The sequence below is a fragment of the Uloborus diversus genome, chromosome 4 (assembly GCF_026930045.1).
Source record: "Uloborus diversus isolate 005 chromosome 4, Udiv.v.3.1, whole genome shotgun sequence".
NCBI lineage: Eukaryota > Metazoa > Arthropoda > Arachnida > Araneae > Uloboridae > Uloborus > Uloborus diversus.
The window spans coordinates 174,986,804-175,001,647 of record NC_072734.1 but is presented as its reverse complement, the minus strand read 5'-3'; the positions used below and the strand labels follow the sequence as shown (position 1 = coordinate 175,001,647).

Genomic DNA, 14,844 nt, shown 5'->3' with positions numbered 1-14,844 from the left:
TACAGTGCCCCTATGGTTATGGAGCCTCTCGCGCAATTGCAACATTTGCTATATTTTAAATCCGCCACTGCACGTCAAAACAAAGTCGGTTAGTTGTTGTTTTAAAAGGGTTTTTCTGCTCAATGTTTATGATTATTTTGAACTTTATTTTTTACGACTATTTTTTGCATTTCCGAGAACACTTGCGTGCCCCTTCTCCCACTCTCTCAATTTCTGAAATTAAACTCTAGATGTACTTCTGAGTTGTTTAAAACTAACACCATTCATAAAATTAGAGATTTTTTTTTTCAAGCTTTATCTATGTATAGTTTAGGAAGAATTTCGAGCATTAATGTAAGAAATTGATTTAAGACGTTTTGAATGGTGACATAATTCGGAAAACAAAGGGACTTTTGTATTTTTTCTTTGGAAGTGCTGAAGTAGTTTCAGAAACTCTTCCTCGGCGTTGGTGGTAGCTGTTCTGTACTATAAAAAGGGGGCCGAAGTTGGGGCCAAAGTTTAATGTTGTCAATTACTCCAAAATCAGAGGTTGACCCCCTAACCCACCCTCGTCGTTTCAAGCATTTCTTAAATATTTAGAGATTATTTATTTTGGTCAAGAAATGTCATTTTGCATATTTCTTATACTTGTTTCACCTATATTTCGTAATGCGTCATCTTTTTTGTATCATTAATAGCGATAGATTTTTTTTTCTGTTGTAAGTAACTATTTTCATGTATTTATATAAAATCAATGAAGAAGTTATTTTCGTTTTCATCATATGTTTAATGATATATTATAGAAAAGTTTCAAGGATTTTCTATTATGCAATTTTTTAAATTTCAGAAAAGTATTGTTAAATTGAAAAACTTAATTTGAACTTGTTTGTAATGCTTCATAAAAGATTAAACAATTAAATTTGTTCAATATTACGTGTGGAAACATCAGATCACGTAGTATATGTATTCAGTTATTAACTTGGTGTAAATATTTAGTTTTTTTACTGTAGCTGCGTTTTAAGAACCTCGCTCTTTTCATGGCTATTTCTTTTTTCCGTAAAATTTATGTCACTGTTATACATTTTATGTAAAATGCAAACTTTTCTATTCATAACTTTTAAATAAGTATAAAAATATTTCTATTATGATTTAATATTGTAATTTATCTGTTACATTTTTTGTTTTATTTGATGACTAAAAAATGTCTATGTGGAGTCTTTCCACTTTAATTTTGTAATTTGTTGACGGTTTCAAAGTTTTATTCTTAATTTTTTTTGAATGATCAAACAACATAATTTAATGTTTTTTTAACTATGTTTAGTTTACCTAAATCCGTACATTATTACAATATTACTGAAATCTTAGTTATATGTTCAATTTCAAAAAAAAAAAAATAATAATAATTTGTTAACAGTCTCTTTGTTTTTCTTCCCTTTTTTCTTTTTTGGCTGTTGTTCTTTGTCTTCCATCATACAGCAGTCAAAAAAGGAGAAGCATAACTACATCCTATACAGATTGTACGATCCAAAAGTTCGGGGGACAAGCTGTATAAAACCTTACCCAGAATAGTTCACATTACCGAAGCTCATCCACCTTCAAAAGGTCATCTTGAGGGACTATGTACTTCTGCCAGTGGTGTTCATATAACTTTTGGAAACACTCTTGGAAGCCATTTTTTTCCTATCTTCTGTGATGCAACTTTATCTTCTCCTGACAAAAGAAAGCGGCGTCCATGCAAATGTTTTTTTTGCCGGAAACAGGTAAAAGTCACATGGATCTAATTCCGCTGAAACGTTATGTTATTTGTTTGTCATACCAGAGTATTGACCAATCGAATTGTGCATCCGCAACATGAAAATCGCCTTCTTCCCCATGATGAAGTTAAAGCAGCAGCGCAAGAGGCCTTACAGGAGGTTGAGATAAATGTCTTCCAGGAGTCCTAAAAGCTATACGAACGATGGCAGAAGTGCATAGTCATTCAAGGTGACTATTTTGTAGATAGATGTACTTCGGTAATGTGAACTATTCACGATAAATTTTTATACAACTTGTCCTCGAACTTTTAGATCATACTACGTACGTATGAGTTTTCAACTTACTATTTCATAACGTTTTTGAGTGAAGTAAGTTTACGCGCATGAAGACATAACAAGAGAATTTGCGATAATTAACTAAGGAGGCGTTCAAAATGGATATTTCGGTCATCTATATGTTCTTAGGCACATATGCATGTACACATGTGCCGAAAAAACTTGTGAAATTTAAATTGGATGATCGTAAAATAAAAATCTAGGTCGAAATCTAATTTTTTTTTTTTTTTTTTTTGGGGGGGGGGGGTGGATTACAAATCCTTATTCGTAGAAAGAAAGTAAAGTGAAATGAATCAATGATCCTTTAAATCCCTGAAATCTTATCAATTTATTTGTGTTAGATTTTTTTTTTTTTTTGCCATCGGCCAAGCATCGGCCATCGGCAATCGACCATTTGGAGGAAAACAATCGGCCATCTGCCATCGGCCATCTTTGAACAATCGGCCAACAATCGGCATCGGCCCATCGGCCAAAAAATGCCATCGGTCGAGCCCTAGAAAATACGCTTGTTTTTCTAAAATATTGAGGGTAAATTTGCCGCCACTAAAAAACTGCCGCCCAGGGCGAACCACCCCCTCCGCCCCATCCTAGCTACGCCACGGGTCTCACGCAGGGTTCGTACGCTCCTTCAAAACTCCTCCAATACTCCTTCATTTAGGACAATTTTTTTGTAGGGCCCTTCAAACTCCTTCATTTTGGTTTCAACTCCTTCAAAATTCCTTCGTTTTTAGTTCAAGACTACTTAATCTTCCTCTATGACAGTAACTTATAATATTTTGATCAACAACTAACTTTGTCACAAGGGTGATTTTAATGTAGTAATTTCGTGCATTAATTTTTTTCATAAAGATGTGATTCACAAATTGATCGTTGTTACGTATGTTGCATAAAAGTAGAAAATTTCATTAGAGGACTAAAACATTTGATAAGTAATGTAAAACATGCTTAAATGATGCTTGGCTATTTTTTCAAGTTTTATGATTATTGTTTTTTCCTCTACCACACCCTCAGCAGCAAAAGTCAGGTTGTCTAATTATTATTTAAATATTTAAAACTACATAAGGAAATGTACTACATTAAGTGATTGTGTTGGAAAAAACACTTGTTTAGTAAATCGCAGTTATTTATAATATTAAAATCTGTTCGCGTCTGTCTGTCTATCTGTCTGAAGATCTATCTTCTCGAGAACCGCTGCGAATCGAGAGTCAAACGAGATACCGATCAATTCGAAATTTTCCAAAGAAAACAATAGGACCAATCTTGTAATTGTGCGACTTTAATTAGTGGAGATATTAATTAAAACGTTAATTAACATAACGTTATTCAGGAATTTTTATTTCTTTCCTGTTGCCATTTTGCATATTGGTGAGCAAGTAAAATTCTAATCATTGTTTTAAAAGAGATTCTTTGGATGCTGTCCAAATCTTAAAACAACGTTTCCATCTAGAATTTCATTTTAAATTAGTTTAAAATTGGTTGCCCTATTCGGACATAGCCTTTATTTTATCGTCTGTCCTTTTTTTATTTTTTACATTCAACGTTCTTAACTATTTTCAGCATATGAAAGTTGTTTCTTTAGCTATGTTTATTGATTGTAGTGTAAGTTTATCATTCACCGGTCTCATATTTTGGTGCATTTAGGAGATGTGACTAATTAAGTTTATTTTGTTGGACCTTTTCCCGTCACATGGGTGAGTTTTCGAATTGTAATAACTCTCTTTTTCCTTCCTGTTTCTATTTTTGAAATACAGTTTGTATCGTTAAAAGAACATGTTAAATTAAGATTGTTTGGATTTCTTTAAGTGAAACAGAGTTGAACAAAAAAGATTGTTTTTAAGGATTTTAACTAAAGCTAAATTGGAATCTGATGACTTGGTATTAAATTAATGCTTATTAGTAGTTATTTAGTCTTGGTGCTTTAGTTTCACGTAATCAACCAAAAAGTATGTGTCATTTTATGTAAAAAGCTGATCTTAATTGTACATACAAATGTTTCAGGTATAGTCTATCAGATTTCATTCAGTTTAAAGTGAGCACAGATTATAATTGATAATGCATATATTTTCATCTTTTGTGCTAACTGAAAGTACTCATAACTTGCATTATTGATAACTATGATTAACTTTAAAGAGATTTTTGCCAAAAATATGCTCTACTGGTGTTTTGCAAACCTTGCATTACGCATATTTATTTACTCCTTAGCGCTTTAGAAACTGATGTCAGAGTAATACAAAAACATCAATTGGACATCTCTTTCATTTTTTAAGTAGCCCGTGCAACGCCGGGCACGCAGCTAGTGATATAGTAAAAAGGGTCATCCACAAGTGATGCCATGCCTTGAGGAGGAGACGGGTTCATGAAATTGTGACAAGGGGAAGAGAGAGGGTGGCAAAAAATGACATCACACCGTAATTGTAACAATATGTTTATAAAAAATTTGACATGCGACAAGAGGAGGAGTTACGTGAATTGTGACACTTTGCGATAAAGGGGGAAGGGGGTCAAATGTGTTGAAAAAAAGTGCGACATCATTTAATGACAGCCCATTAGTACTCCTTCAAAATCTCATTTTACTCCTTCAAAACTCTTCCAAAACTCCTTCATTTTATTTCTGAAATTGAGTCAAGTATCCCCCCCTTATCAGCTCAAATGCAATGTATATGTATGTATGTCCGGGGTAATCTGCAAAACTACCGGACCGTATTTAACCACTTTTTCACAGTAGATAGCTACAGTACCAGGGAGCAACATAGGCTGTAATTTGTTTCTAAAAAAACTTAGTTTAAAAAGGTTATGATGGAAAACAGTAAATTTCTTGTAATTTCTCCATTAAATGATTAAATATAAAACCCATTGTTACAAAAATTCGTTGCCCTGCAACAGCAATATTAATAGTAATCTTAATGAAAATTTTGAATCAAGGATTCTCAGGAGCAAACACGAATTTAAAGTCTTTTAAATGTTCGGAAACTCTACTTTTTCAACACTTAGGGAAACACAGTAGAGTTTTTTCTTTTTGTGTGTGTGTGTGTGTTTAAATGTGTACTATTTTTTTAATAAATAAAGCGAACGGTTTTTTAGTGATCTTTGTTTTCGTTAGTTCATATGTTGGAAATTCTTCAAATTTTTATATGCTTAAATGTCGTGCTTTCGTTTCTGAGTACTATTTCGTTCTTTATACTTATTGCTATTTTACTTTTATGGGTAAGGAAGAAGCTCAATTTTTAATCACGTCAAAGCAGTGTGTTTTGAGTTCTTTCAGTTAAAACAGAACCGGAGAAAAAGTAGCGATTGTTTCTCACAATTATTACTGACCCAGACAATGCCGGATATTTTGCTAGTAACTTCATATTTGATTGGCAAATGTGCCAAACCACAATTAGTTAAGCTTACCCGCCTTTGAGCTCCCTGGTAGGGCAAAGCGGGTTTTTCCAATGTTTGGAAAAATTGATAATAAATAAAATACTGGGTTTGAAATAATACAAAAATCACTTTTTATTTTGAAGTTCAAGAGCCCTGTTAGGAAATAAAACCGAAATTGTTGCAATAAAAATCCAAAAACTACAACTTTCGAGCATTCTTCGAAAACCTACCCGCTTTGGGCCATCCTCTCCTATTTGTTTCTAAGTTGGTCTTCAATTCGGCAATATATCACCAAATGATCAGTCTAAGACGCTATATTAGTTTTGTATTGAAATAAGTAATTGATAGCCACAAAAAATAAATAAATAGGCCTTTTAGAACACCCGATTGAAAACAAAAAGGAAAGTGCACAACTGGAACATACTCAGACCCCACATACAAAATTTTAACCTTCTGCAGCTTACTATTTTTGAGTTATGACTTATGTGGAGAGATACATAAGTGCATTCAGCCGCGAAAAACAACGCAATAATTAACTTGTTTGTACCTGAATGCCCAGTAGCAGAAACTTTCTAGCCAGTCTGCGACACTTTTTCCGGTAGTTGAAAATAATCTGCAGCATTATTATTAGTTTTATTTTAAGTTTTAATAAAATACACAAGTCCTTTGTGAAGGCCAAGACTTGGACAATTTTCCAACTGGCCAGTGGCCACTAGACCCGAAAAGCTTAGTGGCCACCACTGCCGCTGAGTTTTAAAGCAATAAGGGGGGGGGGGGGGACGAAGCAGCTTTCACTACTTTCATAAAAATAAATAGAACTCTACACACATGAAAACCAATTCTTCAAGACGTATTAATTTTAATATAGAAAATTTGCATTGAAATGGGTTTTTAAATTTTTTAAATTAGTAAATGAGAAGTTGGCATTAAACTGCATTTTAGATGAAATATTTAGCTTATAGCAAAGCCTTCAAATCAATGAGGATCAAATACAACTGTGCAGATAATAATTCGCATTTTTCAAAAAAATATTTTATAAAAAGAAAAAAAAACATGATTTATTGAACACTTTATGTTATCTTCAATAGTTTGTGTTGAGGTAAACATCCAATTCTGTTTTTGGAAACTTAGGTAAATATTAGTATCCTTTATTTCTATCTTGTGAATGGCCAAACATGGCGTCTACGCGAAAAATTCATGGTTATAAATAGATATTTGAATTTGTTGCATAAAAGTAGCAATAAATTCAAAATCCTTAAAAAACTACAATTTATGTGAAATAGTCAGTTTTTAGCACATTAGCCTCTAAAGCAATGAAGATAAGATAATATTCTGAAGATAAAATTTTGCAATTTTAAAGACTATAATTAAGAATTATCCAAAAAAAAAATTGACACATTTTGCTTAATTTTCAGCAGTTTGCATTTCAATAAACATCTAATTCCGTTTTTGAAAACGTATCCGCTTCATGAGTCTTACATACCAACATCTTGGGAATGACCAAACATGGCGACTACACTAAAAATTAAGATATTAATTTCTGAATTTGTTGCAAAAAATATTTTCAAAATAAAAATCCTCATGAGACTAAACTTTAGTAAAAAAGTTTCAGCGCTTTTGCGTCCAAAGCAATGAGGATAAGGTGAAATTTTCACATAAAATTTTTCATTTCTCAAGAAAATTATTTTAAAAAATAAAAATAAAAAAACGATTTGCTGTAGATTTTAAGTTATTTTCATTTCTTGGCAGAAAGATAATACATCCAATTCATCTTTGTTTTTGAAAACTTTTGCACTTTTCTACTTCGATTTTGTGAATGACCAAATATGGCGACTATGTTTCTAGTTGAAATGCTGAAGCATCCATCGCTCAAAAAGCGATCTCCAAACGATCTTTTTTAAGTTGTATTTCTTTTTTTTTCTTTTATTTATTTATTTATTTTTTCCCCCTTTCTTTCGTTTTGTTCTTTGGTAAAATTATCTGCAGGCCGCCGAAAAATCTGCGACGCACGTCTCGCGTCTCGCAGTTTCTGCTACCGGGCCTGAATGCAGTATTAAAAATTCTTTCAGAGGTGACTAAAATAGAAATTCATAATGAAATTCAAGTAAAAAAAATTGTATGAAAACAATAATTCCCTTTACTTTGTATTAAAAAGTAGAACAGCAAAGGTCATTTTTTTCGAAAACATCGGCCAATTCCATCGGCTTTTCGATGTTTTTTTAGGCCGATGGGCCGATGTTTCCTCCAAGCTAGCATCGGCCGCCGATGCCGATGGCTAAATTGTTGAACCATCGGCGCCAATGCATCGGTCGAGTCCTACTCATTACCACCTCTTCCGGTAAGCTGTTCCAAGGTTCCACTACTCTGCCATAATAATAACCTTTCCTAATATCCATGTTAGCCTGAGATTTAAATAGCTTAAAACAATGACCCCTTATCCTGTTTTCAGTGCTAAACTTCAGCCCCGTAACATCTTTCATTTTAATAAATTTAAACAACTGAATCATGTCCCTTCGGTCTCTTATTTGCTCAAGACTGTACAATTTTAGCCTTCTAAGCCTGGAATCATAGTCTAAATGAGAAAGTCCATTTATTAGCCTTGTAGCCCGCTTTTGAACCTTTTCCAATACATTAATATCTTTCTTAAGATAAGGAGACCAAAACTGAATGAGGTCTTACCAAACTTCTATATAAGGGCAGAAGAATTTCTTTAGATTTGTTAGAAATAGATTAATTGATAGAATTTAGATAATTGATAAACCCAAGCATCTTATTGGCTTTGTTGCTAGCAATGCTGCACTGTTGGCTGAACTTTAAATCCTGACTTATTAAGACGCTCAGATCAGTAACTTTTTCTGCCTGACTAATGACTGAACCTTACAAATAATAACTTGTACACTTATTGTAACACTAAGTGGCACTTTTGGTGTTGTAAACAACTTTTCTGGAGAGGTGTTGGTACGTGCTTTTCTCCCTGCTCATGATTTAATAAACAATAATAACATATATCAGTGAAATGAACTTAGAACTGCAAAAGGATAGTAAGGGTGGGGAAAAAATATGATAGGGTTACCAACTTCAAAAATTATCACCACTTAGCATCTGGCTTTTAACCTTTATAATGACTTAATTAGAAAATATTCTCATTATTTTACCAGTTTGTCAATATTTGCTTTAACTGTTACTTTGGGAGAAAACTATATGTGTTTGATTTTTCAGTGCTAACAAAGATGATTACCTTCAAATAAGCTCCTTTACTTACCGTTTTTTTTTTCTTTAGATGTCTGCATTTTGAAAAATTCAATCTTTTAATATTCAATATGAGAATCATATTTTGTTCTTTTTTGAAGCTAATTTTGCTTTATTAGGATGAAAATAAATGATAAGTATCTTGATTTTTGTTACAATGCTCATTTCAAGTTTCTAAAGCAAAATTGCATTTTCTTGTATGAGTTTCAAGTTTCTAAAGCAAAATTGCATTTTTTTGTATGAGTCAAAAATTAAAATGCTGAATTGATGGTTTAGTTTTTTTTTTTTTTTGCTTCAATTGTGTCCACGTGTCCACAGATACTAATGATATGTTTATCATAGGACTCTAAAATGCAATTTAAAAATAATTTTATCAAAAATATTTCTTTTACAAGTCGTTTTTATACATTTGATGCCTTCACTTTGAGAATTGCGATCTCTTTACATCTGCTATGGGAATCCGATTTTTCGAATTTTTGATGTTTAGTATGCTTTGTTAAAAGGTAAACAAATAAAATCTCTATTTATTTTTGTTAAAATCATGGAATTTATAAGTTTTAAACGAAATTCTGTGCTTTTTAAGAGTGTCTTGGGTTGAAAAGTTAAATGCTGAACCCTTGTCTGAATTTTTTTGTTACAATTATTTTAAATACCATAAAGAAATATTTCTAGTTCAATTTAACATAATGTAGAATGGTAGATAAATATTGATACTTGAGAGAGTGATGCCGCAGTGCCAAATATTAGAAAAACACCCCAGAATCATATTCTCAACATATAGAAGAGAAAAATTCAACTTTAAGTTTAAATGATGTAGTTTGTGCCATCTCTAAATTCTAAAATTTTATTTTAACAATATTTTTTTGTGAATTTATTTGATTTTTCACAAAATTAATTCATTTTTCACAAAATTATTTGATTTTCCACAAAAAACGGACCTTGTGAAAAATCCTGGACAGACCTGATGAGATTCACTCAAAATTTTAAATAGCCCACTTACATCCTTTTACTTCTCACTGCCTTATTTGTATTGCTGGAGTGCCTTTTATGGATATATAAAATGAAAATTTGATCATCAAAATCGTAGTGCATCATACGTCTGAATAGAGTATGAAAAATTGAGTAAGATGGTGCCTAAACCTGAATGAAAAAAAAGGGGGGTATAGTACCTTTTACCATCCAGATAGAGATTTAATTACTGATTGAGTAAAGCAGTGGTGCCCAACCTAGTGTTCGTGAAGATGACCTGTGTGGCCCGTTTAGGGCCAGATTTGGAAGTGTGGAGGCCCTGGGGCAACGAAGGAGTGGAAGCCCCTAATCAGGGTTCGAAAAGATCATCATACTTTCGACAATATCCGATACTTTGATATATATCCGAATATTTTGATATATGTATATATCCAATATTTTCAACCCATGAAAGTTGGGATATTTTGTAAAAATTTTATTGTAGGGGTCCCTTTGTTGTGGAGGCTCCGTGGCAGTAGCCCCGCCTGCCCTCCCCTAAATCCGGCCCTGGGCCTGTTGTTTAGTTCAATCTTACAAATCTAAAACCATGATGGGCCACAATGTCACAAATTTGGAGCTAAATGTTCAGAAATTAGTTTCTGGAAAACAGGTGTAAACTTTGTGTCAAAAAATAAGCAAAAGATAATAATAACAACAATTCTTGGTTTGTATTTTTTTCTATGCATTCCCATGCAGGGGCCAATCCAGGATATTTTTCTCGCTACCTATTTTTGTGAAAGTATTGCATTATTCTATTTCTGTGAAAGTTTTTTTTTTATATCAGCATTGTTTTTGTGAACTTTTAGAGGCATCCTAATTTTTGTAAAAGAGAAGTAGAACTAGTTTTATTAAGTTTGAAAAGTGTAAATGTCATCTAGTATTATTTTTAACAGGTTTTGTTTTTTGGAGAGGAGGGGGAGGGGGAGCTAAAAACCTAAAAAGTACCAAAAATACCATCATAATTTCAGCTTAATGGGCTATGTACTGTGTACAATATTGGAAATTATGAGAAAAATGGTTCCCCAAAACATGTTAAAAGATTGCGATAATATTGCATAAATACACTTCGGCGAGAAACAGCTAAAAATTAGTTAAAATATCACAAAAATGTTGCTATTTAAGCGATTGTTCATATAAACCTGCTTAGAATTTTATGTTATAAGTAAATTTTGTTTTAAACAGAGAAACAAATTTTATATTTTAAAATGCGAATTTATGTGAAATTTTCGATGTTTTTGTGAAGCTACCTGATTTTATTACTTGATTTTTGTGAAAGTACCTATTTCAAAACAAGATTTTTGTGAAGGTACCGAAAAACGGTAGCAAAGTCAGCCTATATTGGGCCCTGCCATGTACCAAGAAATTTAAAACAATTTAAAATTTTATATAGGGAGAAGCAACAGGATGCAAGTGGATAAATTAAAAATTTGGAGATAACCAGTACAAATGGTAGGTGAACCTCTCCTCTGTCTTGAGGCAAGAGATTGTACTAGTAGCCCTGGTAGAAGCCTGCTGTATAGAATGATTTAGAAAAAAAATTCAATGAAAGCCTACCTAGAAGCTGATCTTGAAATGCGTTTTACTCGAAACTTAAAATATCCACTTGCATTCCTTTGCTTCTCACTGCCTCATATGTTCTGGCTTGTGTGAATAATTTTAATATGAGGTGCAGCCCTCAAAACACACTAGGAACCACTGAAGTAAGGTGATACAAAGAACTAATTTTAATGCAACTTTATTAAGTTTTCTCTGATTTTTTAAATGTAAACTAAACAAAGCAAAAATAATAACTAAAAAATAATACCTCCTCTTTTCTTTGTAGTTCAGCTGATATTAAAGGTTGTGCAGCAGTGGGACTGTAAGCTGGAGGAGGTTCAGCAATAGGCTGCATGACTGCAGGTTGCGAAGATTCTGGTTTCAGTTGTGGTGCATTGTATTGAGGTAACGCACCACCCGCCATAGTCTACAATATAATAACAACAATAATAATAACTTAATTTTAATGTATGCATCCTTGATTTTTTTAACAAATAAAAATAATACCTCATTATACTATAATATTGACGGATAAAACTTACCGTTTGTTGAGATTGTTGTTGTTCTGCAAATGGATTATAATCATCCAATCCTGGTTGAGCATTGTTTGTTTGAGTTGTGACTCTAGTGACGGCAGGATCCTGAAAAATAAAGTAATAACAAGGAAATTAGGTTCAGAAGTACAGCAGAACTGAAATTATTTCAACTCCAACAATCAGTAGGTATATTGCTTTCAGAATTTTAGATTAAAAAAATTTAAGATATAACGTTTGCAATTAGCAAAATTATGATTCTCAACACGAATTATACAGTCAAATATCTTACTTGGACCGAAATATTCAGCAAGCAATGACTTTCATTTGCAGTACGTTACGTACATTTACAAATACATAATACTACTCACGGTACTAATATACAACACTTTGCTTCGCACAAAAAGTGTTATCTTTCCATTTCATTAACTAAAAGCTCTTTACATCAAAAATATTTTTTTTCACTCATTTTCAACATGCATTCAGTGTTGATTAAAATCTTTTTTTTTCTTTTTTTGGAAATATCCAACTATCCAAGTTCTTGATTACCCAAATGGGCTGCAATCCGCACCATGAACTTAGCTGAGAAGACAATTTTTTTGAAAAATCTCCTCGGGTGACGATATTTTCCTAGGTTAATGGTTGTATCAGCATCATTGTCAATAGGCTTTACAATGATACATTAAACACAATAATTTTTAAAAAATACTTCACATCAATGGAAATCTGCAATGTACTATTAATTTTGATCTAGCAGTTATGAATTGGGAATTAAAAAACCAAAAGTACAGAGTAATTAATAAATTAATACGAGCTCTTTTCAGTACTTTCACTAGAAAGTACAAATAAATCATTTCTAATATTTAAGTATTTGCAATTTAACCATATGCAAAACACTAGCGAATTACGAAAAACATTGATTATATTAAAGAAACACAGAGTTAAAACACTACTTTTAACATAGCAGGAGGAAAATTCAAAACAAAAACAAAACAACAAATGAAACTTACAGAAAATGGACTACTTGCAAAAGGATCAGCAAATGGATTTGCGTCAAATCCTGACATGTTTGAAATGAAACTCAAATACAAAAGGGGATAAAATGTTTTGATTACTGTCTGAATAGAAATGCAATCTTTTAAGTTTTATCTCAATCACTGATAATTAATAATATGACTCAATATCGTCGGAACCCCATCGGGAGTTACACACCGTTGACAAACATCTGCTAAAATTTGCAGTGTACCATTGCGTAAAATGCACAACAGAGTGCGCAGGGAGTTTTTAAATTCATTTTTATTATTTTTTTCAGCTAAGAACATGTGATTTTTTATATATTTATGTTGGAAATAGGTAAAAAACGTTAAATTAAAGCATTAATGCTAGAAAAATACACTTTTGAACGTTTGTGCAATAATTTATACATCAATAACGTATAATAACGTACGTCAAAAGTTAATTATCTGCAACTTTATTTTCAAGATCAGTCCGAATTTTGGATTAGTAGCTTAATTTGGAGTTTTTAATTTTTATTCTTTCATAGGTTGCGTTCGACGAAACTCACCGGACGACCGGTAAGTAACTGGTTACTAACCGAAGCGTTCTATGATCAACCGGTTACCATGGCGGTTACCATTCTAAGCAGTTGATTGGTTGATTGGAGCACGTGATCATTAGCTGTCACGTGATTAACTAACCGGTCGCTCTCGGTCGAGCTCGTCGAACGCAACCATAAATGCGAAAAAGTGGATAAGAATGCTCAGAATGTTTTAACTCAACTTGTCTCTATTGTTCATGTGGTTATTTTCTTCGTACTATTTTTTTTTTCCCACTCCACTTCGTTTCGTACTGTTTTTGATATCAGTAATGGCCCGGTGATGGTAAGATGTTTACAATTTTTTGGATAAGTTTTTTTTTTCAAGTACACTGATCATTGACATTGTTATTTTTTTTTTGAGCTCCAATACTTTTGATTTGCGATTAATTTGTATGAAACGTGAAAGTTTTACTGTTTCAATATGCTATGTCAAAAGGATCACATTTGATGTATTAACTTTCTTTAAAGGGCCAAGATTGTTTACTTTTTAACCGACTTCAAAAAGGAGGCGGTTATCAGTTCATACCGTATGTATGTTTTTTTTTTTTTTGTTTGTCCACTCATAGCGTCTCACCTAGTGAACCGATTTTGATGATTCTTTTTTTAATGGATAGGGGATGGCTCAACTTAGGTCCCATTACTTTGTTTGACCATATTTGTTCTTTAGAAAAAAAGTTATGGGCAAAAAACAGTAAATTTCCCTATTAAATGATTAAAATGATATTGTAGCGAAGTTCGCACTTTTCATCCGTGGATAACGGTGGCTCAGTGGTAGAATTCTCGCTTCCCACACGAGCGCCCCAGGTTCAAATCCCGACTAGGAGAAAGTGAATTTTACTAAAATTTCGTTTCTACTGTTTCCCGTATTTTCTCGAATGTTCTATTAATTTCTGTATCTTTCCAAGTCTGGAAAGATCCAGCACTTTCTCAAGTATTCGCTTCATTTGGCTTTCACATTGTCTTCGCTATCTTCATCTACGCGACAATATGAAACTCATTGTTATAAAAGTTTGGTGCCATATAACAGTAACATTAATAGTAATTGTAATGATAATTTTGAATAAAGGCTTTTCTAAAGCAATACAGTGATATAGAACCGAACTTCTTACTAGGTAACTTCTTACTTTTACTGAAATATCTACATTTACACTAAAAAGAATGAAATAAAAAAATTTTGAAAAAAAAAAATAGAACCGACTTCAAAATTGCTCTAAAAAGTGAAAAATAATTTTATTCTTTAAACACCATCGATAATACTTTTAAACATAATTTTTGAAGTTGGCGCAAAAACAAAACGTAAAATCCATTGTAACCATGCTTCGTTCATATTTTTATCAAAAAATCATCCAAAGTTAGGAACGAAACATTTATATCGCTACTTAAATATGCTGTGTTCAATGCGTAATGCATGTGGTAGTGAAGAAACTGGACCTGATAAAATTTATACTTGTAGTTGAATTATGGCTGTGAATGATTTTATCGATCGTTT

The 14,844-nt window shown here is 32.5% G+C and overlaps 1 protein-coding gene across 2 annotated transcripts in view; it reads right to left on the bottom strand.

Annotated features, from left to right (window-relative positions):
• The window catches only part of LOC129220089 (secretory carrier-associated membrane protein 1-like), a 42,237-nt gene extending 29,246 nt beyond the window's left edge, over positions 1-12,991 (bottom strand). For both annotated transcript variants that reach the window (XM_054854428.1, XM_054854429.1), the window contains exons 1-3: positions 12,769-12,991; positions 11,768-11,866; positions 11,494-11,652 (exon numbers count right to left, since the gene is read on the bottom strand). In XM_054854428.1, the coding sequence (XP_054710403.1) occupies positions 11,494-11,652; positions 11,768-11,866; positions 12,769-12,825 (315 nt within the window). In that variant the 5' untranslated portion in view covers positions 12,826-12,991. The remainder of the gene's footprint in view (positions 1-11,493; positions 11,653-11,767; positions 11,867-12,768) is intronic.
• Positions 12,992-14,844: the final 1,853 nt, after the last annotated feature.